The following is a 27,260-nucleotide window of genomic DNA, read 5'->3' as shown; positions in this document are numbered from 1 at the left end:
ACAATAAGTGCATTGTATCAAATTATTAATTTAAATGTCAGTACATGGTAGTTAAAGACACTTAATATAAAGTGGGACCCTCAAAGCTGGGACCCTTTCAAGTGGTGCTCAATGCAGAGCCAAATGACGTCCAGCTCCACGTTTTTGGAAGTCTAATGGGTGGAGGGATAGAGTTATGTGTAGGGTTAGGATGTGGTTGGATATTCTAGCTCCACCTATTATGCCCAATACTGTACATTCAGAGAGGGGGAGCTGGACTTCACACTCCACCCATGGCTCTGCAGTAAGCAGCCTTTCATTTATTTTACTGTACTCAAAGCCCTAAAGGGGACATCAGGCACTGCCTCCCTATTGTGCATCCAGGAACGTCATGGGGTCTTTCAAACCGGCCCCTGAAGTAGATCAGAAGTGTCTTTGACTGCTGTTATTGAAATGTGCAGGCTGTGCCACTCTGGATGCTCCTCAGAAGGAAGCTGGCTTGTGAACAGCAGAATTAGTCATGGGCTGCACACCATCCAAATCCAACATACTCCCCTACTCTCACGTGCGCTTGAGTCGAGATCTGGACACCTGTTCTACGTTTGTGCCCAGTTTAAAAAGCTCGATTTCTACGCCGGAGAAGCCTTCGCCTCAGCTCTGCCTTGAGACGGCCAGTGGGAAGCAAACTTTTCTGAGTGGTAAGAAATGAGTTATTCCATACTACAAAATATGGATAGTGATATAAAAGAGGAAATAATGTAGAAGGTTGTATATCAGAACACTTTTGCAGCTATTGAGGTGGGATATGGTTAAAGTTAGGGACAGGTTTCGTGGTATGGTTCAGATTAAGGGGTAGGGTATTTTTTTATGCAGAATTTTGCTAATATGACTTCACCTTAAATGCACTGTCAAATTGTTAATTTAAATGTTAGATTGTAGTTAAAGACACTTAGTATAAAGTGGGTTCAATAATTTTGTAGATACAAAAATTGGTAATGGATACTTTTGCAGATTAATGGATATGTTTGCTGTTAATTGAATGGATAGATGCTTTTGTAGAAAATTGACAGATTTGCTGGTGGATGTTTTTGCAAATAAGTGGATAGAATAGACACTTTTGCATGGGTATTGATTCTTTTGCAGTTAGAACATAGATGGATAGACACATTTGTTTAGATAAATAAATGGGTAGATGGTTTTGCAGAGAGATAGAAGGGCGGATAGTATGATGCAATGAATACTTTGCAGATATATGGCATAATGACAGAATATCATTTGTGGATGGATACTTAATGAATGCATCATGCTTTGCAGACAGATGGATAGATATTTTGCAGATGAATAAATTGATGATGGACATAGTAGGCATGCTTTTGCATATAGATGGGTGGATTGATACATTTGCAGATAAATATAAATTTGGATACTTTTGTCGGTAGATAGATGGGCAGAAGGACGGTCACATTTGTTTAAATAAATAAATGGTGGATAATGGATGTATAATTGTAGACAAAGGAAATGAATACTTTTGCAGATAAATACATCTGTGAATAGAGACTCTTGTAGATGGGCAGATGATTAGACATATTTGGTTAGATAAATAAATGGGTGGATACTATAGTAGTGGCCTACTTTGGCAGATGGATATTTTTGTAGACCTAGGCTATTGGATGGATAATGGATGGATTGTGCTTTTTCAGACGGATGGATAGACAGATAAATAAACGGATAGATATGTAGCAGGCATGCTATTGCAAACATAAATATGGATACAGCCTACGTTTGCAGACAGACTGTGGTAACGTTAAGGTGTTTCTTGCAGTTCCTAGTCCTGACTGTTACGGGCGCTCCGTGAGTCAGCCCAGCAGCCCGGACGGATGGAGCACAGTCAGCACCGGCAGCCCGTTCGGCCCGGCTCGACCGTGCATTCAGCCGAGCGGCACTGACAGCGACTCCGAGGACGACAGCGCGGCAGCCGGCAGTAAACAATGAGTGTCATCATCATGTTCGTTATTTTTATGGCCCTCCAACCCGCTAAAATTAAGATATTTTTTTTGTACTCAGAACAGAGTAATAGGCTACATTGAAAAACTTAAGTATAAAACACAATATAATACATGAATATAACGTTAATGTAACAATAATATATTAATAAGTAGGCCCAACGTCATATCTCGTCGGTGTCTTTTAAAAAGAAAAGATTAACCAAATGTACTGCCCTATAACCATTCAAATTTTGTTCAACAATTCAATTTAGCTTTAATTCATAAAAATAACGTAGCACGACTCCATAGTTCTGTTTTATCAATTTATTGTATAAACAAAATACAACAAACCCATTCTTCTAATAATGACAAGAGAATATACACCAACGTGCAAGCCTCGCGGTATTTGGTGGTGAATTCCCGCGAGAGTTGGCAGATTTCGGACAGCGAAGAGGGCGAAATGGAGATATGAGGTCTGAAAAGGAGCAGAGGACAGGAAGCAGGGAGAGAGGTAGCGTCGAGATCCAGTTCAGGGACTGTCAGAGGGAGCAGGACAACGTCGCGGTGAACCCGAAGCACAAGGAGGAGAAAAAGGAGATCTTCACCAAGGTAAATGGCGCAGTTGTTAGGTAGGTTGGGAGAGTGTGATGATGATGGAGGGAACGGGATTCAGCACCATAGACAGCGAAGACACAGGAGAGCCAGTCGAAACGAATATCCTTTTGGCATCAATCACTTCAAACACAAATGCATTCGTACACTTAAACAGTTACCCATTTGAATACATTTTAAAAAAAACAGGGGTTGAATGTATATATGCACACATATTTTTTATTATATATTATCTCCTATGTGTGTGTAAAGGGATAATTCTGTAATTTGTTCATTATTTACTCGCACTCAGATATCGCACTTTCTTATGTGGAACACAAATGGAGAATTTCAACAATGCACTGTTCGTTATTTTAACATCCAATAGAAATGAATGGGCATTGTAATTCTTAATTCCTCAAAAAGGACAGAAAGGCACCATAATAGTGATTATTGATTTATGCACAGGGATGTTGGACTGTTCAATGGGACCAGAGCCCTGGGGCCTCTGATTACCAGGAACCCTCAAGCTGAGAAACAAGCTACTACATACTGTATATACAATTAGACAAACAATTTGTGAAGAATTGTAAATAAATGAGAAATGTCCCAGTTAGGATAAATGTCTCTCTTTTTTTCTCGTTTGCAATGTTTTAATCACACGTTCATTTTTGTCATTACAATTTTATTTCTAATATTTTTAGTACAGTTTTCTTTATACATGCTTCTTTTTATATAGGTTGTCATACGCAGACTGCCACCCAGTCTATCAAAAGACCAGCTCGAGGAGCATCTGAGTCCTCTTCCATCTTTTGACTATTTTGAGTTCTTCCCAGCTGATCAGAGGTATATTCGGTTTGTGTATGAATATTCTGTGATCATGATCACTGTCACTCTTATACATATGCATGCTTTTATATATTTATTCTCCGCAGCTTATATCCGCATCTCTTCTCAAGAGCGTACATCAACTTCAAAAACCAAGAGGATATCATTATTTTCAGAGATCGTTTTGATGGCTACGTGTTCATTGACAATAAAGGTGATTCATTTGACTCTTTTTAATGTTTATCCTCCCTCAATCTAGTTAATCCCACTTATACTATAATAGATTTACTTTTTACAAAAAGCACAACAGTGGTAATATAAATGGTTAATATTTAGTTTAATATAATTCATAACTGGTCTATAATATATTCATGGTATTCTTATTTAGGCCAAGAGTATCCAGCTGTTGTAGAATTTGCCCCATTTCAGAAGGTTTCCAAGAAAAAGTTAAAGAAGAAAGATGCTAAAGCAGGAACTATTGAAGAAGGTATTTATAATTTTAATTTATATAACATATTATATACATTTTAAAGTATACATGAAAAGTGACTTAAACTGATACATTGCGAAAAGTTAATACATTTTTTAAAACACTTAAATCTTTTTTCAGACCCAGAATACAGGCGATTTCTGGAAAACTACTCTTGTGATGAAGAGAAATCCATGGCCAACCCAGAAACACTACTGGGAGAGATTGAAGCTAAAACCCGAGAGCTTATAGGTATGGTTTTGGAAATCGTTTAGTGCTGTTATCATTTGTGTAGATAAATGTATGTCCAGGACAAGTATTACAAGGCTGGTCTGCGTGCATTTTGATGATAACACTTTTTGATGTTGAGAAATATTTTTCTAGTATGGAGCTGTTCGATCATGATATTGCTATGCGTTCCAAAATAGAGGTTTTCAAAAAAGTCTGTGGTGAAAATCATCTGATCTAGAACAGAACCTATATGAAATGTGAATTTTAAAACTTTTGAGTGATTTAAAAAGATAATCTGCTGGATATTTTAAGGACAACCACATATGCTATACTGCTCATTAACAGAAAAATGCTATTCAGACATTTCGGAGGGAATCCATGGCTTCATAATGCTTCTCTTCCATGATTCATGACTATAAATTAAGCTATATGTTACCTCTCTGTGACTTTTTTGTAGCCAAAAGGACGACACCCTTGTTGGAATACATCAAAAACAAGAAATTAGAGAAACAGGTAAGGGCTCAGTGAGCACCATCAGACGGCATGTTTTTCACTGCCGTTTTGTACGATATATACATTTTATCTACATTCAGAGAATAAGAGAGGAAAAAAGAGAGGAGAGGCGAAGGAGAGAGTTGGAAAAGAAGCGGCAAAGAGAGGAGGAGAAGAGGAAACGCAGAGAGGAAGAGAGACGAAAGCGGAAAGAGACCGAAAAGCAGAAGAAACTCTCTGAAAAAGAGATTAAGATCAAGGTATGACTGTAAACCATATTACATCCTGACTACTTCTAACTTGTGGTTATCAGTGCTAAACTGTAACCCAGTTATAGTTATTACATAAGATATTGAATCATTTAGCTTTTGAAGAAATGTGACCGAGACGATGACGTGGACTCAGACAGACTGAAAGATAAAGGAGACAGCGGAGAGATGGAAAAGAACAGATGGGAAAAGCCGGCAGGACACACTAAGTCAAAGGATTCGAAGGATAAGTAAGAGCTACCTAAAAGTTGCCTTTTACCTTGCTTACCTTCAAAAGAAACAGTGAGGTTAAAATATCTACTGTAATCTAAACTTGGACCTCAACAAAAAGTTTAAAATGTTTATGTATTTTCAAAATGCATTTTCAAAATGTCTCTTAATGATCTTAATATTAACATGTCAAATCTTCCGGTAAAACAACAGACTGCAATTGACTGCAAGTTCACATTGAGATCTGAAACCATCCAATCAACAACTGATGACATTTGTTTCTTTTTTTATTAATATGTTTCAATCTGATGTACGTCACAATATGGATTACAATATTTTCCACTACTTTTGTTTCATCGTGACATTAAGGATTTAAAAAATGTGAAACTCAAATAAAGAAGAAATATCTGCACTATTTCTAGGTCACTAATCAATTAAATTTGTGTCAAGGATCATGTGAATTTTTTGTTAGATGTTCTTTCTTCCATTAAGGCCCAAGATGCTCTTTAGAATAGATAATTCTCAAATCATACTGGAGAACAAGATCATCAGATTTAGAAGATTTTTCAGTACAACTTGCTTTTAAAAGTTACTGAAAAGAAAGTTACTTTTGGACCCCACTGTATGTACATTTAATTATAAAGTCATATTGAGGTGGTTGATTTCACTAAGTGGGCTTTCCGTAGTAGGAGTCAAATCGAGAGTGACAAGGAGCAGCGGGAAGGTCACGGCCGTCGACAGAGGGACAAAGAGCATCGCGGCAGAGACGAGGAACGCAAGCGTCAGAGGCATCACTACGAGTTTGACAAGTTCATGCGACGCAAGGAGGAGACCAAATGGGGCAAAGGCTACTGCCAGGACAGGGCCAAGAAAGAACAACATCATGCCTATTCCTACTGCCCAGAGACTGGAGACAAACTGGGCAAAGAGGACAGAGAGGACATGGGCGGCAGGAAAGAACGGATTCGCAATAAGGTAAATAAAAACTAACAGAGTAGCAATATCTCAATCACATGCCATTTGCAACTCTGGTTCTGGTATTATGTACAGTTATTGTCATCAGTCAGTTTGTCCGGTCTGTGTAGCAGATGAATCCACTAATGCATTCAATATTTACACACCTGCTCTTGATTTATACAGGTGTGTATATATCATTTATATATCATTTATATGATATATGTTTATATACCATTATGTCTGTGGGAAGTACAATACGAATCTGCCTCCCTCCAGGGGGTTTCAATGCAGCCTTCACTGATGTGTTGAGGTAGTTAGCTGTAATTTGGCTGTTGGCAATATTATTGACGGAAGACAACGTGTCTCTCAGTCTGTGTTAGCGCATCAGGAGAAAAGGACTTCCCAGTCTGAGGGGCCAGACCAGATAGGAGGGGCTCTCCCAGCAAAGGTACAGCTAGTTTTTGAGCCTTTCTACCCACGGGAGGGGATGCTTCACATGCTGTATACTGCGAGGCCTCGCACCTTACAGTGCCAGACGTACTTGATGACAGCAGAATGTTGGTTATGCTCTAATGGCACAGATGAGGAGCGGTTCCCAATAGGAGCTTATATAACTGAAAACGACGGCTCTGTTCCAAAACCGAGCGAGTTGCCTATGTAGGCAGCATTTTAAGGCATTGTATGCATGCCCTCAATGTAGAAGTGGACAAAAAAGTTTTAATAGTCCTCGTTTTGGCCAAATTCAATATGAGCATCACATTTATCATTCATTTATTTATCTCTTTTCGCAAAAGACTATCCCATAATGCATTGCGACAAGCTCAGGGGGAAAAAATCCAGTCGATTATATATTATTATTATTATTATAGTTGAAAACATATTAGATCCAGCATCTCATTTAAACCTGGAAATAAACAAAAATGAAGGATTTTGAAATGTGAATTATTTAAAAATCTTTTAAATGAATTGTGCTCTGTTTCGTGGGGGGGAAATCCATTCAAGAAGGCGCCCAAGGTGAGAGAAATTTTAATTATGAATATAGTTTAAAATAAATCTGTAAAATAGATTCAACATCTCATTTAAACCAGGAAATAAAATAAAAGTTTAAGGAATTTGAACTATCATAAATTATACATAAAGTGAATACAAAATATTTAAGATTCTGATCTATTTTGGGATAAATAAGGTGAGGTGAGAGAAATTTATATATATTTATATATTATATATATATACATAGTTAATGTCAATAAAATTGTTAAATCTGGTTAAAAAGTTCCTGTTCAACTCAATATTTGTGTGGTTTTATACTTATTAGAGTTTGACACTGTTAGTCAGCAACATGTTATCGCCAAACTCTATTGAAATGAATTGAAAGTCGAGTGTCATTTGCCTTTTGCATTGCTGAAATGTAAAGTGTTGCTGATATCTAAAGTGTTACAATTTTGTAAAGTATATGGTTCTATGACAATTGTCTTAAAAGGCAGATCCCTGTGTAGACAGTAAATTGCATTTCGCTTGGTTTTGGAACAAATCCTAAATGTATATAGAAAAATACTTAAGATCTTGCACATTGTAAGCACATTGAAATGCTTACATGCTGGATTCTGTTTATACCTTTAGTAAGTAGTCATTTAGCAGATGATTTTATCCAAAGAGACTTACCGTACACTTATTTCCAGAAGTGATGATAGCAACTGTAGTCTGGCTATTAGCTCTGAGCTTTAGCCATTATGTGTCACCACCACCGTAAACAGAAACTGTATAACACAAACAAAGGCATAACAGATACAATTCAGTATAATGTTTTTGTTATGGACTAAATGGATTTTGAGGGGCTATCAATAGCTGGTTGTCTGTCTTGCTGAAATTGGATTAAGACGGGGAAGGACATTGATTATACTGTATGCATGAACAGCACTTTCTTAAATAACCTGCCATTAAAAAAGCCGTTTTGTCTGCGTTTGTGGTATGAAATATGAGTGTATTGCTTTTGTCTCTTTTGTCTTACTCATTTCACGGCACAGGACCGACCAGCAATGCAGCTATATCAACCTGGGGCTAGAAACCGCAAGCGCATGGGCTCCGGGAACAAGGCCTTTGACTTCTCGCCAATCTCTCCCGATTACGGAGGAGAACTTTGCTACAAGACAGTCATTGGTACAGGCTCAGAAAAGAGTGCTGACGAATGAAAAAAAAAAAGACCACGACCGGAAGAAGTTATGCCAGTATAGGAAGAAAATCAACTTCAACCTTGTTTTTTGTCTTCTGAGTCATCTGTGAGTATAGTGCATCGAAATCACCTCATAATATTTTATACACAAAGTCAACAGTGTCATAAATGTAAAATGAACGGCTTCTGTACGCTTATCAAGGATTCACACCACTTCATTGAGACAAATACCTCATTATTTACAGAGATCAGATTTGTATGCCTTTTGTAGTGCAAGAAATTGATTCCATTAAACAAGAGAATATATATATATCTATATATACATAGAGAGAGAGATTATACTGTAAAGAAAATCAGTGTGTGTTGTGAAATCTGTATTTTAAATAAATGTAATGTGGGATGGGGAACAGAGACATATTTTTTCTTTAAGAATATAAAAATGCTACATTGTATTAATGAAACATTTAAGCATGTAACTCTTAATTTCACATTTTCACACTGTAATGCCTTTGAATGATGCCTCTATCGTCCCTAATGTATAGACATTGTGGCTTTTCTGCATTAACAAATTCATCTCACAACAGGATATAGCAAATTTCATTGCATCGTTTCACCTGCGGGCCAAGAAGAACAAAATTATTTGTTAAAACTGTCAAAAAAGATGTTGTTTTGTGATATTTCTTACCAGTGTGCATGTTTTTGAGAAACTGCAGTCATTCAGCGGTGGAAGGCTACATGAGGTCACTTGCCTTACCTTTGATTTGCACTTAAAGATCCCATCCGTTATTAAATACAAAAATACAGGTTTTTAGAATTACTGTTTAGCTAGTATGGAAGTAAAATAACGACAAATGTATTTTTGAATTATTTTAATAAATGTATTGTTGAATTATTTTTTGATTATAATATATATAATCAAAAAAAGCTTGTTGAATTATTTTACTTCCATAAGTTAGTCCAACAAAAAAAGGGAAGTCTGTAGAATACTTTAAAAATGTGATATTGTATTTGATGGATTGATCATTTGTGTACAATAAATATATATTATTATATAAAGTAATATTTGAATTTGATTATTTTTTTATTCATATTTTGTATTTATGACTTAAAAAAGTATTGAAAGAGCTGTATTGATTTTTTTGTAGCTTACTTTTTAAAGAAATTTTAAAAGTAGGTAAATTAACAAAAATATTAATAAAAAAAATACAATTCTCTATCAATATTTTTATGGCATTACATATAGGCATATTTCTTAAGATAATAGACCAAATTGTACCATAATTAAAGTTTCTCTTTTGCACTTAAATTGCAGCTGAAATAATACTAAAGGACAAACTTTTCTCAAGGCTGGATTTCTTTGTAAGATTTATTGCTTTCGCTTGCAAAACAGCTCGGCAGCTCAAGTTTGCTCTTTCTGAGTCAATTCTAAACCAGAATCAGTTTGCACTGAGAAGACAGAAATTAATTGAATTTGCATGCTTCTCATACTACTTCTTTAGTTCCCACACTTTCAGACAGAGAAAGCAAGTCATAATGACTTTCCTGTGTCTTTTGCGACATGACTATTTACCTCTAATTTTACTTTTAGCCTGTTTTGTTCATTCCTATTGCCCCTGCTTTTCTCGCACTCTGTGAAATGTGAAAAAGCATCGATGGAAGATGTGATAAATCATCCTGTACAGATAAATCATCCTGTAGTTCCCAGTTCTTCAAGGCAACACATTTTAGGTTTGTTTGTTTTATAGTTAAGTGCATGAAAATCAACATAAAAGTAGAGCTCACAATGCAAACAGGAAACAAGATCACAGGTATGACAGAGATAAAACCCCCAGAACGAGTTTCTTCACTGTAGTTTCCTTTTTTTGCTTTTATTTTGTACATATAACAGAGAAGCTCATATATATATATATATATATATATATATATATATATATATATATATATATAAATATATATACGTGTATATATATATATATATCCACATCAGATTTTACAGGCCTGGCCAATGAAACACTGTGGTTTCTATTAATGCATCTACAAGTTCACTAATAATAATTTGGCATATCCCAAAAGTAAAATGTTCATTTCACTGTTTGTTTGGGGTGGGAGGCCTCAAGACTACATTAGCTTGGCGTAAGGAAAGGTGTGTGCCTTTATTTTTACTGGTTTATGTGGCGTATTGCCTTTCACCACATCCTCCCACATCAATTTCAGCTTTGAGTTTGTAGTCATTTAAAAATCCAAATCAATAAAACATTCAAAGACACACATCACTATTGAGAAAGAGAAACTGTGTAAAACCAGGCTGACATTAGAGGAACTTCCTCTGGATGCTATAAATTCAGTTTTGTTTGCAAACTAGTAAATTAATAGATGTTATAACTTTGATAATGAAATACATATGCAATATTCTTGTAAATGTTTTAAATGATCAATTTATGATATTTTGAAATGAAATATGTGTAACTCTAAGCTTATTATTTTGATCTAAATGAGTAGTCAGGCGGCGCACTTCCTCTCATCAAGAAGTTTCCTGAGTCTAACAGTCATGCCTGAAGATTAACTGCCATCAACACACACAGGGGAAGTCACACATGCTTCTAAAGGTATGTACACAAGCCTGAAATTGCTTTTTAAAATGATGTATTTCCTAAACATGTGCCAGTATACTTCACAGTTCGTGTCGCTCTGATTATCCCAGGGACTTTACATGGCTTTCCTTAAAAGACAATTGTCTATTTTGACTTTAATAAAATTTTACATTTTGTGGATGTGCTCTGCTGTTAGTTAGAACCGTTTCATTGTTACCTGAATGTTTTGCTGCTCTTGTTGCGTTAGAACTCTGTGATCGTTCGCTAGACGGATGACCGCGTAAAATCTCAGTCCGTAATTCCTCCAGATTTGACAAGTATTTTGAAAGTATTGAGTTGCAAATGTGCTACAAATGACAGCAAATGTAACTTTAAAAATATAGTAACTGATAACATATATAAACTCACTGATCTCATACTATCAACATCATTTCACACAGAGAGCCCTTTACAGTTTTGTCTAGCAGATGAGTCATGATGGTGTAACAATTCATGGGTTATGGGAAAGTACTCTGAAAACAAAACAGTTTTAACAGTGTAAAATATGGAAGCATTATAATAATTTGGTTGAGTTCTGTTCTCCATATCAAAATGTCTTAATGGACATTTTTGTGTTACTTTTAACATTCTAGCTGTTTTATGAATTTGTTTGTTAACTGTTTAAATTTCGCTGACAAGCTTATAAAGATTACATTGAGACAACTTACCTCATTAAATATGATAACAAGCCCCATTATTGGGGCAACATGTGTTTAATGAACTTTAGTAATATAATTTTTCTGGGCAATAACTGTGGCTACTGTGGAAATGTTCATGCTTTTTTGTAGCCCAGACGTTTGTGTATATAAGGAAATTTGTAAACCTACCATGAGAACTATTATTCACTGAAGTAAAAAGTGTGAAAACGAGACATGGTTTCGTCTAGTTTGAAGGATCTGCATGTAGGTCGTTATCTTCACAGAAGCATGGTTTCACTGAAAAAAAAACATGAAAGTGTGAACATAGGTTATTAGGTTATACATTTTACCATAATACCCATAAACGTTGCTACGTTTTTGTAATTCTGTTAATTAGGCAAATTCCAAATCCAAAATGACATGCAGTATATTCCGGTACAGTATACGTCAGTTTACACATTCCTTGTGGATCAAATGAGCATTTTTCATGTATTCTACCTGTTTTGCTGCAGGAGCCCTTGTGCAAACCTATTACTTAAAACTTGCTTATTGCCTAATGATAGAAACACCCATACAAAATACTTTGTGAATGATGGCATTCAAGTACAGTGTGTATCTGATATTTAGCTGGAAAATCAAAAGGCGATTGAAAAAATTCTAAACGGCAAAGAAAATATCTATCTAATGAACAATGATTCAGTTAAAATTCACAGAAAAATAAAAATTCGGTCATAATTTACTCACCATCATGTTGTTCCAAGCGTGTATGGCTTTCTTTCTTCTGTGAAACACAAAAGAACATCAGTCCTTTTTTCGTCATTAAATTGAATGTTAATAGGGTCCGATGTTGTTTGGACACCCAACAGCCTTTATAATATCTTTCTTTGTGTTAAGACATGCATGTTTTAAACCACACAAGAATGAATAAATGATGACTGAATTTCTTTATTTTCTTGGTTCAACCATCCCTTTAAGTCTGCTTATTAAGTTGGCACAAAATAAAATAAAAATGATATAGCAGAAAACAAATGACTTGATTTTTAAACAGACCTGGGAACACATTTTAGTCACTATCTTATGATACCTTTTAAGTATGCAGAAAGGTGGCATACCCATTAGTTGGCATCATGACCTAAAAAAAAAGGCTTATTAAATCTATGAATATCCTTTCAAGAAACAAGGACACGGTTTCAGAAACATTATTTTACGTCAAGCATTTGAAACTACAGCCCACCTCTACTATTTCAATCTGTGCAAGACAGCCGCACTAAAGCTGCAATGACTATGCCAAATCTGATGCTGGCACACGTTGTGGCATTAAAAGAATTTTTCACTTCCTTTGAAATAACACTAAAAAAGTCCCTTGCTCGAGACTGCATGTGAATCATTTCAGTAAACATTTGTTAAACAGCTCTGAGACTTACAACAGGCAGTGATTTGTTGGTTATTATGTGCTTTGTGCATACCTGCTGAAGTAGCACGTTTGGAAAGCCTATAACATGGCCTCACACTTCCTGTTCACTGAATTGAACTCAAATGTATGCGAAAGTGTTATGAAGCGTCAGAGGTATATCTCAAATGTGTGTGTGACTGCAGGTCTAAAAACTGAGAAGTGTTTTCAGCAACAGATTACAATGTCTTAGGTAAGTTCTACTAAAATAAAATGAAATATTTATTTTAATTACATTTATAAATTAAATGATAAATTAAGCAACAATGTATATGTTAATTATAATAAACATTATATTTATTTTTAATTATTGTTATTTCAAAAAACTATTATTAATTTTATTTGTATTCTAATGCATAAATTATAATATCATTTACATATAAATTATAAAACCTTATGTAAAAATCAGATGTAAATTACTATGCATTACAATGTATAAAAAGAATCTTAAATCAAGCGCTCATAGTACAACTAGAACAAATAAAATAGCACTTCTTTAAAAAAAAGATTTTAGTTTTTAGTGTTTGATTGATTTTTAATTTATTCAGACACATTTTTATGCCCTTTTAATATTGTACATTTATCGGCTTATTCGCATCAGCCAGAATAGCAACAATGCAAATGTTTATCACACAATTTCTGGTTTAAGTGATAAAGTCTATGGCAAGTGTAATCTTTCTGTCTCTTAAACCTTTTCCCAACAGCTGGAGAAAACAATCATGAATGGTTCGCAACAGGACTTCGTCAAAATGGACAATTTCACCTTGGCCATGTTTGACAACAAATTAGCCAGTGATATTGTGTCAGCCATCTATGTCATAGTGACTCTGGCCAACCTCAGCGGTAACGGCGTGTCTCTGTTTCTGCTGCTGATGCGCACCTCTCCGAAAACCCCCTCCATTATCTTCATGATCAACCTCACCCTCACTGACCTGATACTGGGCACTGTGCTCCCCTTTCAGATTGTGTACCAAATGCAAGGCTACAACTGGACTTTGGGCACGGGCATGTGCAATGTACTGACTGTGGTATTCTACGCCAACATGTACTGCTCCATTTTATCCATGACTGCTATTAGTGCCGACCGCTACCTGGGGATTGTGAAACCGATGCTCTTCAGAGAGAGTAGGGAGAAGAGAGCATTTCCAATTATTGCCTGTATACTGATGTGGCTGCTGGTCCTTGCCATTCTGAGCCCTCTGGAAACAACAAACCTGACATATTATGTGCATGAGCGCAATATTACCACATGTTTTGACATACTGAAGAAGGACATGCTCCCTAGCGTCGCTCACTGGGCGGCATTCCTGTTCGGCATGTTCATCATCCTCTTCCTCTGTCCCTTCATCATAACGGTGTATTGCTATGTTAACATCATCCGTGCCCTGGTCAAAAATACCAATAGTCAACAGAAAGGCCGTGCTGTGCGCCTGGCGTGCATTGTCCTGTTTGTGTTCATCTTTTGTTTTGCTCCCAATAACATATTGCTCTTGGCCCACTCAATCTCAAGGCTGTACTTTGACAAATCTCTCTATATCTACTACAAACTCTCGCTGTCTCTTAGCTGCCTTAATAGTTGCGTAGATCCATTTATTTATTATTTTGCATCTAAAGAGTTTCGTCGGAAGCTACGGCAAATTCTGCGGTTGCAGACTCTCAGCACTGGTGAGACTCAAATGATTGAGGGTCACAGAGAAAGCTTTTTCTCGGGACGTTCAACGTACAATGCAAATGAAGACTGTGACAATTTTTAGCATTTTTTTATTTGCACTATTACTTTTGGTCTCTGCTACTTTTTATGTTTTTAAGATTAGGGGTGAAAAGGTGGAATGTCATAAGAATCAGAAAATGCCATGATTCAAAGTCGCACTGTTTCTAAATGTGTCAGAGCACAAGCGCTAACCACAGGCCACGGCACTGACACAGTGTTTTAGCATTCATAAGAATGTATTTAATTCATACCACTTCCCATATTTTGTTTTCTTTTTGTTGTTCTGGGTTGATTTCCTAACTGAGCAGCTGAGTAAACGCATGCTGCTCACATGCATTTCGGTGTGTGGTATATTGTGTATCTTTCTTTTTTGGTATCAGACATCCAAGATCCTCTTACCAAAAAAGATCCCATATTCCTCATACAATGTTGTGTGATTATACTTATGTATCAACAAGTAAAGACTTATTTTGGCAGCTATTTCTGACATATCGTTGATTTATGAATTATTTTAGACTGAAAAATGTTTGTGAAATGTGTAGTTTTTGTTTTGTTTTGTCATGATTGAGCCAAGGAGTTTCAATATTTACTTTACTTAAGCTGTTTATATTGTGCATGCATTATTAAAATTGTTTTGCTTAGTTACCTGTTTTGTATTTGTTTGTATTGCTGGGCATCATGAAACAGTTTTTCTATTATTGTAACACAGTATACAATGTCATATGGGGCATTTATTATGTCAAGTTAAATTTAATAAATACTTTTGAGTAAATAATTAGCATCTATTATCATTCTAAGATTAAAAATTACATATGGGCTATTCAACAAAATCCGTGTTACAATCACCTAATGTCTATTTTCAGTTGTTCGGCTACATGCTCTGAAAGCAAAAGACAATGTCACAGAAAGGTCAAGGTTTTTTTTCAGTTCCTTTGAAACTGAGAACTATTGCATGTCGAGCAATGTACTGTGCAAAGTACATGTATGCAACAACTTTTAAAAAGTAAAACAAATTAGTGCAATGCTTCGGGAAATCAGTACTGAAATGTCATTGATATGCAGCCTCAGTCCGATGTGAATTATTCAGTTGTACAATTACTCAATGCTATGGCAATTGCCCAGGGCAATGCACAAAAAGGAAATAAAGCAGGTTGCAAATACCACTTCAAAGTGTGCTTAGACAGGTGAGATTATGGTTCAAGAGAGAGCGAGAAAGAAAGCATATACCACAGGAGATACATGTATTCATTTATAGGCCTAAATCAAACTATAGAGTTACCTACAGAGAAGTATAGGGCAGAGTGGAGAACGTCTTTGCTTATTTTGTCTTTTGGGACAAGATAAAAGCAAAAGTGTGTGTGTGTGTGTGTGTGTGTGTGTGTGCGTGTGTGTGTGCGCGTGTGTGTGCGCGTGTGCGCGCGCGTGTGCGCGCGTGTGTGCGCGTGTGTGTGCGTGTGTGTGTGCGCGCGCGCGTGTGTGCGTGTGTGTGTGTGTGTGTGTGTGTCTGCATCTCACAGAGGCAAAGAGATATTACTTTTGAAATATGAAAAGGGTTGGTAGAATGTTAGGGGTAAGCTGTCATATCGATGAGCATGACATTGATTGGGGAATTCATTGGTGAAAAACTGTCATTTGAATTATATAAAATATATAAATGTGTTACTTGTTTTTTGTTGTTGTTTTTTTTTTTACAAAAAACAAGAACAAAAATGCATTGTCCCATATAAATGTCTTAATCTGATGCATATTATGTTTTTCTTTTAAAGATATCATTTTTTTTTAGATTATCATAAGAAATGTAATTCTTATAATTTGTCTTGAGTTTGGAGGCTTATCAACTGTCTCATCTGACCCCACAGCTACCATTTGGAGAAAAATGCTTTATTTAATAATTTAGTAGGCTATTTTTGAGACTAATCATTTACATGGTTTTATACATGCATCAACATGTTTAGATCTGGAAAAATGTCTTTTTGGGTTTCAATTTCATTTGCCATGTTGAATGACACCCACTAACGTTAAACGTACCCCTTCTAGCTAGCCTCCTCCACTCTCCCCAAGATTTAAAAGGTAAAGTCTCGTCATCTTACCATTCCAAAAAGCTTCTTAAAAATAGTTCCGAGTGTCGGATTAGGACCGCAAGTCAGAACCATAGGTCAGAACGCGCCAAGTTTCTTCGTTTCTGTGCAACAGTAAATAGCATTAGGTTAGGTTGATGAACTTTATCACTTTTCACTAATAGGACTAACTGACTATTGAAACAAAATGACTAATGTATGTAACTTTTGGTGTAACATGTTACATAACATTTGCGTCTTTCGGCATTATACTGCTGCAGCTGATTTAAAAGCAATGTTCTAACCTAAACTCTCTTTATTATGAGTGACGTTTTTACATTAGCTTACTGCGCATGCGCGTGCCGCGTGGTAGACTCCGCCTCTTCAGGATCTTGGACGTGGTCAGTGTTGCGCGCGGCGCGTTAGTGCGTTTCGGGAAGCAAAGAATTGAGTGGAACAGTCCTTTCCAGGTAAAAAAAATAACATTTGCTACTTTTAGATATTTGTAATTGTCTACTCCTGACTGTAGCAATCAAAAATAAATCATAAATGAATAGCGCTCATCATCACGCCAAAGTCTTGCATAAATTCACTATATTTAGAGTAACGTTAACTAAAAAACTAACGTTATTATAATGCAGCCACACTGTGCATGCATCGTTTTTCTTAGAAACGGATAGGCTGATATTTATTGTTGAATTTCCGAAAAACAATGATAAAGACATGATCTGGCCAAACTGTGGTCAACTCCATGTCCAAGAGTCCATGTGTTGCATGAAGGTCAACTCCATGTCCAAGTACTGCACTTGCTGGAAGTTTGATGATTTTGACATGAATTTAGTGTTTCTCTTGATTCCCAGGATAGACTTCTGGAAGTGAAAGAAAGGAGAGGGATAAAATGTTGTTAAATCCAGTAATATCCAAGCTGAGTGGAAAGCTTGTTGTCCTGGCAAGTGCATCTCCAAGACGGCTGGAGATTTTATCGAATGCTGTACGTTTTGTTGTTTTTTTGTTTTAGGTGTTTACAGAGGCAATTAACTTGAAATGATCAGTCCTTTATCTTTATCTTTTCTTCTGCATCGATGAGGCAGGGTTTACGATTCGAGGTTGTTCCCTCCTGGTTTAAAGAAACATTGGACAAATCTTTGTTTAAAAATCCATATGAATATGCAGTGGAGACGGCTAAACAAAAGGCTTTGGAGGTGGCTCAACGAATGCCTTTTGTAAGTTGCATTTGAAAACATCAGCTGTACTCTTACTTTGTTTCTGTCAATTTACAATGTCCCTTTAATTCTTTATGATTTCATATTTTCTGGGTTCAGAAACACTTGAAAACTCCAGATATTGTAATCGGAGCAGACACTGTTGTGGTAAGTAGCTGTATGTTTTTATATTTTCTACATTGATATTCAGTCCTGAAAAGTGCCTTGCTAAATTTGTCTCCTTTCGTTCTCAGACAGTTGATGGCTTGATCTTGGAGAAACCTACGGATAAACAAGATGCTTACCGTATGCTGTCCAGGTGCATTTTCATTTCTTTTTTTTCTTTACTGAGAATTTGTGGCATTTATTGCATATATTATTTCAGGCGCTAAATCAATGTATTTCAGGTTGAGTGGTAAGGAACATAGCGTCTTCACAGGTGTTGCTATTGTGATCTGCCATGAAAACACTGGTATGTGATTTTTTTTACAATTATAGTCTTGTATTTGTGAGAGACAGATCATTTTAAAGAATGATTTGTTCTTTTTTTGCAGATACAGATATGGACTACAAAGTAGTTGACTTTTATGAAGAGACAAAAGTTAAATTTGCAGAGTTATCTGAGGAGATGCTTTGGGAATACATCAACAGTGGAGAGCCCATGTGAGTTTATGAGAATAGATTTTGACGAGCTAAATTCTTTGAAGCTCGGTGATCACATTTTTTGAGCTTGGTCAGTTGTTGAACCTGTGGAATTTGAACCTTTGTGGTGTTGTTCGTTTTATGTTTGCTTTGACGTGCTGAAAATGACACATGGAAATTCAGCAAAGTACATTTCAAGTAAAGAGTCAATTTTTGTCAATTTTGAGTAAATAAGTCCATTTGCTGTAGTCTGGCATTTCACCTGCCATGCAAAATTTAGTGAATGGCGAGACTGACAGATTTGTCTGTGCTTGACAGGGACAAGGCTGGTGGTTACGGGATCCAGGCATTGGGTGGTATGTTAGTGGAGTATGTGCAAGGAGATTTTCTTAATGTGGTTGGCTTCCCTCTTAACCATTTCTGCAAGCAGCTGGGGCTGATTTTCAACAGCCCACCTGAAAGTCCCACACACAAGAACAAACTTGATTCTGATGTGGCTTTGACTCTGGTTAACAGCCTTTCTGAAGGCGCTGCAAATGTAGAGGTTAAGCTATTGGAAAAAGATGGCTGTAGGACGTCTATGCAAGCTCTGAATGTGATGGGTCCGGAGTGTGCCAAGTGCAGCAGACAGGACGTCCCCCACAGTATTATCAACTTACTGGATGGGTTCAAAGCTTCAAAGGTAACAGTGATTAGATTACTTTAATAGTGAATCATTAAAGTAATGATTCACAAAAAACAAAAACAAATTTTGCATTATTTATACACCCTCATGTCGTGCTTAAAACTGATTTTTTTCTGTTTAAAACAAAAGGAGAATTTTTAAAAAATGTCCACATAGTGACTTTGGGCTTTAGTTTCAAGGAAAAACAAACCATTAACAAATTTCTAATGACATATGCACTAATTTCTAATGACATATGCACTATATTCCAAGTCCTCTGATGCCACAGTGAAATTTTGTAATATTAAGTAATATAAAAAATAAAATGGTTATATGAATAAATTATTAAATGATATAATTAAACCACATGAAAACAAAGAAAGTAAAACAACACAGATGTATTTGTTGCTCTCTCAAAGTAACACACACATGTTGCTATTGAGAATCCTTAGATCCTTCACAAGAATAAGTAAATAATGACAACATTTAAATGTTTGGGTGAAACATCCCTTTGAGATGTTTATTTAATTTAGGTATTATGCTGTCAGTGCATTCATTAATACATGTAGCATTAAAATAAAAATGGAAATTAATTTCTATTTTTTTAATATATAGATGGTTTGTATGATTTATTATTTATGAAGAAATGTTTGGTAACTGTTCTAAAATGCATTTCGACAGACTCTGTTCACAGCATCCAAACTGAAGGTGTTTGATGTATTGAACGGCTCTGAAAGTCTGACATTAGAAGAGATTGCTGTCCAAATCAACGCCTCTGTTTTAGGCACTGAGAGGCTTCTGGAAGCTGCTGTCTCTTTAGGGCTGCTAGAAAGGGTCAAACAGCGAGATACAAGTGGTAAGATTTACACACTGCCATTTTACTCTCATATATGGTGTTACTGTCGTAGATATCACATGTGGTTTTCCTAAATGTGAGTTTTGAAACCTCTCAAAGCTCATTGTTCATTTATAACCTACACATACTTTCTCTGTTCATTGAATCAACACACTTGCATGCATGGATGCATTTCCTCCTACTGTATGATACATGTTCTGTTCTTTGTTATGTCCGGAGGTGGACTGTGAATGTAACATTGTTTATTGTATGTTACAGTGTACAGAAATACAGAACAGGCCAGTCGCTTCCTGGTATCGGACAGCCCAGTGTCTCTGCATGGCTACATTCTCCACTGCAATGATATGGTGTGGCCTCTCTTCAGTCATCTAGAGAACGCTGTCGTGGAGGGCATCAGCCAACATGAGCGGGCCTTTGGGAAGAAGAATGAGGATGTGTTTCAGGTAGACACGCATTTTCTGCTTACATCACCCATGGATCGTGTACTTTTTAAAGCTGTTGACATTCTAGTACTGAGTAGAACTTTTTTGTTGTTTTCTAGGATGCCTACTACAGTAAAGATGAAGTTAAGATACGATTCATGGATGCAATGCACAGCATTGCAAGAGTGACTGGAAAAGATGTGGCAACAGCGTTTGATCTTTCTTCCTATAAAACAGCCTGTGACATTGGAGGTATAGGATCTTCCCTCAAAAATAGAGATTAACAAGAGTCTTAATTTTTAGATAATTACATCAATGATTAAGATCGAGTACAGTCCACAACAATTTATTTAGCAAATCAAGTAAAAGTGAGTGGGGAAAACACTAAATGAATTTGACAGCACTCTCTAGTGAAAAAAACCTATACCAAAATGTATTTAAAATACATTTATTTCAATCTAAGTATACTACAAATCCATTAACATATTTACTGACATATCGCTTGAGACTTACTGATATAAATATTATAATACAACTTTATTTGGAGTACTTTATTGCACAATGCACATTTCTTTATATTAAAGGGTTAGTTCACCCAAAAATGAAAATGATGTCATTAATGACTCACCCTCATGTCGCTCCAAGCCCGTAAGACCTCCGTTCATCTTCAGAACACAGTTTAAGATATTTTAGATTTAGTCCGAGAGCTTTCTGTCCCTCCATTGAAAATATATGAACGGTATACTGTCCTTGTGTCCAGAAAGGAAATAAAGACATCATCAAAGTAGTCCATGTGACATCAGTGGGTTAGTTAGAATGTTTTGAAGCATCGGAAATACATTTTGGTCCAAAAATAACAAAAACTACGACTTTATTCAGCATTGTATTGTCTTCCGGTTCTGTTGGGGATCCGCGTTCAGTGACGCTGCTGTCGTAAGACGCTGCTGACGTGTGTCTGGTGCGCTCGAGCTTCGTTTACAGTCTGAGGGAGACGCACGCTGGAAACAAAACAATCTTCACAAACATGTCTAAGGATTTCCACACAGAGGAAGACTTGCATTTTTTTGCCCAGGCATATTTATTTGAACCCGAATACATGGACGCACCAGATACACGTCAGCAGCGTCTTACGTCATCACTTACGTCATCACTGCGGACTCGTGAACGCGGATCCCCAACAGAACCGGAAGACAATACAATGCTGAATAAAGTCGTAGTTTTTGTTATTTTTGGACCAAAATGTATTTCCGATTTTTCACAATATTATTTTTTTTTTACTGTACCTTGGTGAGAATAAGAAACTACATTTAAAAACATGTAAAAAAAAAAATTATGCATGTTAAGAAAAGCGTTCTTGCACAGGTTGCACTGGTGCCATGGCGTACGAGTTAACCAAAGCCCATCCCGGACTGTCAGTTATTGTATTTGACTTGCCACAAGTCATTGAGATGAGACGCCACTTTATACCTAAAGAAGAAGATGACAGGGTGTCATTTGTTGCAGGTCAGTGGTTTATATAAGCATTTTTATTATGAAGTATTTTAAAATGTATTAATATAATACATAAGGAATTCTGAGTAATGTGCAAAAGGCCTTATAAAAATCTTGCATTTTTCCTACTTTTATTTTTTTCAAATTAGGAGACTTCTTTAAAGATGACCTGCCTAAAGCAGACCTGTATATTCTTGCGCGAATCCTTCATGACTGGTCTGATGAGAAATTGCATGCATTATTGAGCAAACTATCCAAAATATGCACACCAGGTAAGTGCTTTAAAATGTGACACTATTAAATTCTTAATGTGTAAGCCTGATTCTGAAGAACCAAACTTTTTTGATGCCAAGGATCCTCAAATACAGGGATGGGAGTTTAGCTCCAACCCTAATTAAAACACACGAATGTGCTAATCAATGTCATCAGGATTACTAGAAAGCTACAGGCTGGTGAGTAGATCTTAAGGGCCAGAGTTTCTCATCCCTGCTCTAATATGATGAATCTTTTGCAAATGTCCCTCTAGCGCCCCCTTGTGGCCCCCTGGGGGTTTCTGCAACCCTGCTTATAAACCGTTGGCCTAATTCAACTATATGGGGAGGCTTCAACCGTTGGCCCGCGACCCCCTAGTGAGAGGGGGTATTAACATTAAGTGACATGGGCATCTGACGCACAGAAGCCAATGGCACATGTCACTATGCGTATTGGCACATCCGGTGGCACATCCGGTCTCCACTGGCATGTGCCAGTGGATATAGTGACATGTGTCACTGACATTATTGGCATGTGCCAGTGGATATAGTGACATGTGTCACTGACATTATTGGCATGTGCCAGTGGATATAGTGACATGTGTCACTGACATTATTGGCATGTGCCAGTGGATAGTGACGTGGATAGGAACACTGACACTGTCTCGGAACAGGTTGCCGTCTTGTGACACCTTGGTAGTGATTGACAGATGAGCTGAACAGCTATACTAATGTAATTGTGAAACAAACGCCTATACAAGTGATCTTTTTTTAAATATATGTCAATTTAACGTTTTAAAGTCAGTATTTTTTTCTCAAACATGTCAGTGTGACACATCAGTAGCCTATCTGAGTGGCATATAAGCCACTGAATGTTAAATATGTAATGCCAATGTTGTTGATCACGCTAACTGCCCATCCTAGGAAACACAACGAATAAATCAGAAGTTACTACGAATAGCGCATTAACAGTCGCATCCGTTACTGTAACCTTTATTTTTGCATGATGCTGCATGCACGCCAGTAGGTGTCAGTTAGTCCACACTGGGCAGCGCAAAATAACCTAAAACTTACGACAGTTGAGGAACATCTACGGGTGGTGTATTTGCTATGTGTATTTGTCATTTGTTTGAGTAGCAACTGTACAGTAAGAAGGTAGCAAAAATTAAATTTAAATAAACGAGTAATCAGAGTCTCTAAAACTTGTGACATGTGTCAGTGGATAGTGACATGTGCCAACAAAACTTGTGACGTGTCAGTGGATAGTGGCATACAACTTGTGAATTGTCGATGGATGCTTCATGTGCCATTGTCGCGGTACATGTCGCCGTATGTTATGACACTCCAGTAGTGTAGAGGCTGTATACCGGAGCACTATGTAGATGTGACATTATGACATCTACAGAAGGAATGCATGTTCAGATTTATAAAAATTGGTTTATTTCTTATTACAATCCTTAAATGTATTTGTAAAAGATGAGTATAAGCAAAAACATAAAGTAATCAGAGTCTGAATTCAATATAAATAACTAGTAAATCATTTATTATATTTTATAAATTAGTAAATACTTTTTTATATTTTATAAATTAATTAGTAAATAATTTACTTAGATAAATTATAGCTCAATAATATTGATATATTATATATATATATATATATATATATTATAAATTATCCACTAATTATTTATATCGGCATCAGACTCTGATTACTTGTTTTTATTTATTTAATTTTTTACCGTCTTACTGTACTTGCTACTCAAACAAATGACAAGTACACCACCCGTAGATGTTCCTCAACTGTCGTAATATTTCACAAACTGACATGTTTGAGAAAAAAATAGGCTATTTATATAGGCGTTTGTTTCACAATTACGTCAGTATAGCTGCTCAGCTCAGCACAAGACGGCAACCTGTTCCGCGACAGTGTCAGTGTTCCGCGATGTCAGTGACACATGTCACTATCCACTGGCACATGCCAATAATGTCAGTGACACATGTCACTATCCACTGGCACATGCCAATAATGTCAGTGACACAAGTCACTATCCACTGGCACATGCCAATAATGTCAGTGACACATGTCACTATCCACTGGCACAGGCCAATAATGTCAGTGACACATGTCACTATATCCACTGGCACATGCCAATAATGTCAGTGACACATGTCACTATATCCACTGGAACATGCCAGTGGAGACCGGATGTGCCACCGGATGTGCCAATACGCATAGTGACATGTGCCATTGGCTTCTGTGCGTCAGACGCCCATGTCACTTAATGTTAAAACTGCTACTGCCCCTAGCGGTACTGCAGGGGGTCCTCCAATTAATGTTTGATCACAAAACATTTTTTTGTTAAAAAAAAAACAAAAAAACATGGGAGGAAAAATCACAAAGTCAAATTTAAGCACCCTGAAGCGAAAGCAAGAGCACCCTCAGTTGACACTGTATTAATATAATATTATCGGCGAAACAGATTTGGAAAACACTCCTATTTTACAGTGGGTTTTTGCAGTGGGGAGAAATGTAGCCAATCACAGACATGTTTGTTGATCTATTGAGCGCAATGTCCAATCAGAGGTGTTTAAATTAGAATCCACTCACCGCTCTAAACCAAACGCCGGAGTTTTCGTTCGGTGACGAGTTTGGTCACTCTCGCGATTCCTCTCATTAACTAAGAAAGACACAAAGTAAGTTAGAGATTCATTATGCAGTTATATAGACAACTTTATTGATTTTAATGGAACGTTGTAAGATCGCAAATTGAGATGAGTGACAGCTTTTAAGTGATTGTAAAGGGAGCGTTGTGTCGCGCTTTTGAGGCTAAATTATATAGATATAAATTAATCCATTGAATTAAAGTATTGTATTTTTTGTAACAGTAACAGTTGTAACAGTTAAAGTCCCGTGAACCGGAAGTTGCAAACGACTTTTCTCCAGTGCTGTTTCCGAGAGAAACGGAATACTAAATGAGGAAAAATAGTGGGCGTGGCTTTTTTTCCAACTAGCACCTGATTGGATCTAGAAAAGTAGGTGTTTCATTCAAACACACAGGCAGCCTGTCTACTGTCAGTTGGACGGGCGTGGTTACGGATGGTAAGCAGACACACCTAAACCGTCAAACCTATGTCATCAGGGAAGGTCCTCCAATGCAGAGGGGAGGGGAAATATCAGATTTTGATTAAAGATTCCGAAGCCAAAAATTTTTTTTGTGTCCATCTGATTAATAAAAATAAAAATGTATGACTGCAAATCTGTTAAAATAATTTACAACAACTGCAATCAACTAATGAATTGTGATTTTTATCACAACATGTTGTTTATTATGATGAGTAATATACAGACAGCGATGCAAGTGCAACAACAAAATTGTGCATAGTTCTGATCTATTGTCTTAACATAATATAACTTATTCTTGATATATGGTTAGTGGATCGAAGGCTAGATGGTTAATATGTAGCTCTGTTTAACACATTTTATATCGGGGGTCCCTGCTCCGTGTTTCTTATCGCCTATGGGGTCCTTATGATAATCATTATGAATTATTAATTTTCAAATAGCCAGCTCTAGATAATAAGGAAGATTATGCAGGTACTTTATTGATCTGCAAGTAAGAAATTTTTTTGTTTTATTACCAAAACTTGTCATACACTGATAACTACTACTGATAATTATTGATAATGCAAGTATTCTAACAAGTGAAAATTTATTGAAGATTTATTAATGTTTGTTGACAAATATAAACACACAATAAAAACAGACATCACATAGGAAAAAATGTGTTAACATTTTTAGAAAAACGCTATGCAAACATGCTAGTTTTATATAATTTGAAACTTGTGATACATTTTTACGGCAGCAGGGAATCTGCGGTTTTTTAACTTTTTTTCATTTTTTACCTAAAACTTACCCTGTTCAGATGGTAATACACAAATATGGACATGTTCACATTTATAGATTGGGCTTAAACAGCTTGCCTTTTTACAGCAGATTTTAGTTCACAAACAACTGACAGCCTTGACCTAAATTTGATTTCATTTACAATAAAATAAATCCTAAAATTCGAAAAATTACTTTTCAAGACATCAGTTGCACGTGTTCTCAAGCTCAGAGGATCTCCCGTTCTTGGCTCATTTTGAGTCAGACTAAACAGAGCGTTACTGACAGACTGGGAAGTTGGTTTTTTGAACAATCAAGCATGAAAAACTATTATAGTAGACCCCAAAAACAAAATCCAGACTTTGTTACAGTTGCATGATATGGGCTCTTTAATATGTGGAGACAGCTGCAAGTAAACCACATGTTGTTGTTTGAAGTGTTCGCTTTATGAATATATTAATAATAAACAGGTTGTGGACTTCTGGTGTCTGAGATCTTCCTGGATGAGGAGCGGAAAAGGCCGTGCCGGGCGCTGCTGCAGGCCCTCAGTATGACAGAAGGGAAGCAGAGAAGCACCGCAGAATACAGTGACTTACTAGAGAAGCATGGCTTCACTCTCAGACACATCCAACACACAGACAACCTGCTAGATGCCATGCTATTTGTCAAAGAAGATCCAAATGACAAAAGAACATTACTAGGCTGTTCTTCTGCATCCATTGAGACTGCTGAACTTGAGTGATATAAAGACTACAGCATTTCTATCGGAAACACTACAATTGACTTAAAGTTCATCAACTGTAATAAAATATTTTTTTTTGCTGGGTTCAAGTACTATGAATGTTTCTGATCTAAAAGCTCAAACAAAGTAATTGTACATGATTATTATTAAATACGGATAAAGTTTTTAACCGGTAATGTTGTACACTGAAATAAACATGTTTTGAATCTTTAGCCAGTTTTCTTGTCTTTAGGTTGTTTTTTATATGTGGTCATATTGGGAAGTTATCACAAGGGCTATATCTCATAACTGAGGTTTTAATTCAAAAAGGTCTATTATACAATATTTTTTTCCCCTTTAGCAGTGATTTTGTATGCTGATTTATTGTTCAAAATTTTTAAATTAGAATAATATAGGTAATGTAATCAGTTAGAACATAAACTAGCATTACTACATTATAT

General features: G+C 36.4%; 3 protein-coding genes and 1 long non-coding RNA gene across 10 annotated transcripts; 3 read left to right on the top strand and 1 right to left on the bottom strand.

Annotated features, from left to right (window-relative positions):
- The first annotated feature begins 353 nt into the window (after positions 1 to 353).
- Positions 354 to 9,238, top strand: upf3a (UPF3A regulator of nonsense mediated mRNA decay). Of its 5 annotated transcripts, XM_077215159.1 has the most exons (12): positions 430 to 677; positions 1,802 to 2,573; positions 3,295 to 3,401; positions 3,491 to 3,597; positions 3,772 to 3,870; positions 3,994 to 4,104; positions 4,541 to 4,596; positions 4,677 to 4,835; positions 4,950 to 5,074; positions 5,741 to 6,029; positions 6,382 to 6,459; positions 8,036 to 9,238. In XM_077215159.1, the coding sequence occupies exons 2-12, from the start codon at positions 2,433 to 2,435 to the stop codon at positions 8,198 to 8,200; spliced, it is 1,437 nt and encodes a 478-aa protein (XP_077071274.1). In that variant the 5' UTR covers positions 430 to 677; positions 1,802 to 2,432; the 3' UTR covers positions 8,201 to 9,238. The 5 variants fall into 5 exon arrangements, with proteins under 5 accessions (XP_077071276.1, XP_077071274.1, XP_077071275.1 ...); XM_077215161.1 differs by lacking the exon at positions 6,382 to 6,459 and having other exon boundaries at positions 354 to 677; positions 4,941 to 5,074; positions 5,744 to 6,029; XM_077215157.1 differs by lacking the exon at positions 430 to 677 and having other exon boundaries at positions 2,361 to 2,573; positions 4,941 to 5,074.
- On the bottom strand, positions 2,579 to 8,188 carry LOC143723157 (uncharacterized). Its single transcript, XR_013197054.1, has 3 exons — positions 8,064 to 8,188; positions 7,674 to 7,768; positions 2,579 to 2,699 (listed from the first exon to the last, which is right to left on the bottom strand). It is a non-coding gene; the product is annotated as an uncharacterized LOC143723157 (long non-coding RNA).
- Positions 9,239 to 10,647: 1,409 nt separating the features above from the next.
- Positions 10,648 to 15,382, top strand: p2ry8 (P2Y receptor family member 8). Of its 2 annotated transcripts, XM_077215213.1 has the most exons (3): positions 10,756 to 10,787; positions 13,046 to 13,092; positions 13,604 to 15,382. In XM_077215213.1, exon 3 carries the CDS (start codon positions 13,619 to 13,621, stop codon positions 14,651 to 14,653), a length of 1,035 nt encoding a protein of 344 aa, XP_077071328.1. In that variant the 5' UTR covers positions 10,756 to 10,787; positions 13,046 to 13,092; positions 13,604 to 13,618; the 3' UTR covers positions 14,654 to 15,382. The 2 variants fall into 2 exon arrangements, with proteins under 2 accessions (XP_077071327.1, XP_077071328.1); XM_077215212.1 differs by lacking the exon at positions 13,046 to 13,092 and having other exon boundaries at positions 10,648 to 10,787.
- Positions 15,383 to 17,013: 1,631 nt separating this feature from the next.
- Positions 17,014 to 26,887, top strand: asmtl (acetylserotonin O-methyltransferase-like). Of its 2 annotated transcripts, none has more exons than XM_077216768.1 (14): positions 17,014 to 17,137; positions 17,528 to 17,658; positions 17,759 to 17,890; positions 17,990 to 18,037; positions 18,124 to 18,188; positions 18,277 to 18,341; positions 18,424 to 18,532; positions 18,830 to 19,193; positions 19,857 to 20,031; positions 20,290 to 20,474; positions 20,573 to 20,705; positions 21,816 to 21,956; positions 22,094 to 22,216; positions 26,549 to 26,887. In XM_077216768.1, exons 2-14 carry the CDS (start codon positions 17,566 to 17,568, stop codon positions 26,818 to 26,820), a joined length of 1,905 nt encoding a protein of 634 aa, XP_077072883.1. In that variant the 5' UTR covers positions 17,014 to 17,137; positions 17,528 to 17,565; the 3' UTR covers positions 26,821 to 26,887. The 2 variants fall into 2 exon arrangements, with proteins under 2 accessions (XP_077072883.1, XP_077072884.1); XM_077216769.1 differs by having other exon boundaries at positions 17,048 to 17,137; positions 18,430 to 18,532.
- The last annotated feature ends 373 nt before the right edge of the window (positions 26,888 to 27,260 follow it).

This window comes from Siphateles boraxobius, unplaced genomic scaffold (assembly GCF_051911475.1).
Source record: "Siphateles boraxobius isolate OS27281-9 unplaced genomic scaffold, OSU_SipBor_1 7, whole genome shotgun sequence".
Taxonomy (NCBI): domain Eukaryota; kingdom Metazoa; phylum Chordata; class Actinopteri; order Cypriniformes; family Leuciscidae; genus Siphateles; species Siphateles boraxobius.
The sequence above is the reverse complement of the archived record's forward strand: the minus strand, read 5'-3'. Positions and strand labels throughout refer to the sequence as shown.

Coding starts and splice junctions, on each gene's coding strand:
- upf3a (XM_077215157.1), top strand. CDS start 2,433: ATGAGGTCTGAAAAGGAGCAGAGGACAGGAAGCAGGGAGAGAGGTAGC. Junction 4,105..4,540: donor TAAAACCCGAGAGCTTATAG/GTATGGTTTTGG, acceptor ACTTTTTTGTAG/CCAAAAGGACGACACCCTTG. Junction 6,030..6,381: donor AAGAACGGATTCGCAATAAG/GTAAATAAAAAC, acceptor CGTGTCTCTCAG/TCTGTGTTAGCGCATCAGGA.
- asmtl (XM_077216768.1), top strand. CDS start 17,566: ATGTTGTTAAATCCAGTAATATCCAAGCTGAGTGGAAAGCTTGTTGTC. Junction 20,032..20,289: donor CAAACAGCGAGATACAAGTG/GTAAGATTTACA, acceptor TGTATGTTACAG/TGTACAGAAATACAGAACAG. Junction 20,475..20,572: donor AGAATGAGGATGTGTTTCAG/GTAGACACGCAT, acceptor GTTGTTTTCTAG/GATGCCTACTACAGTAAAGA.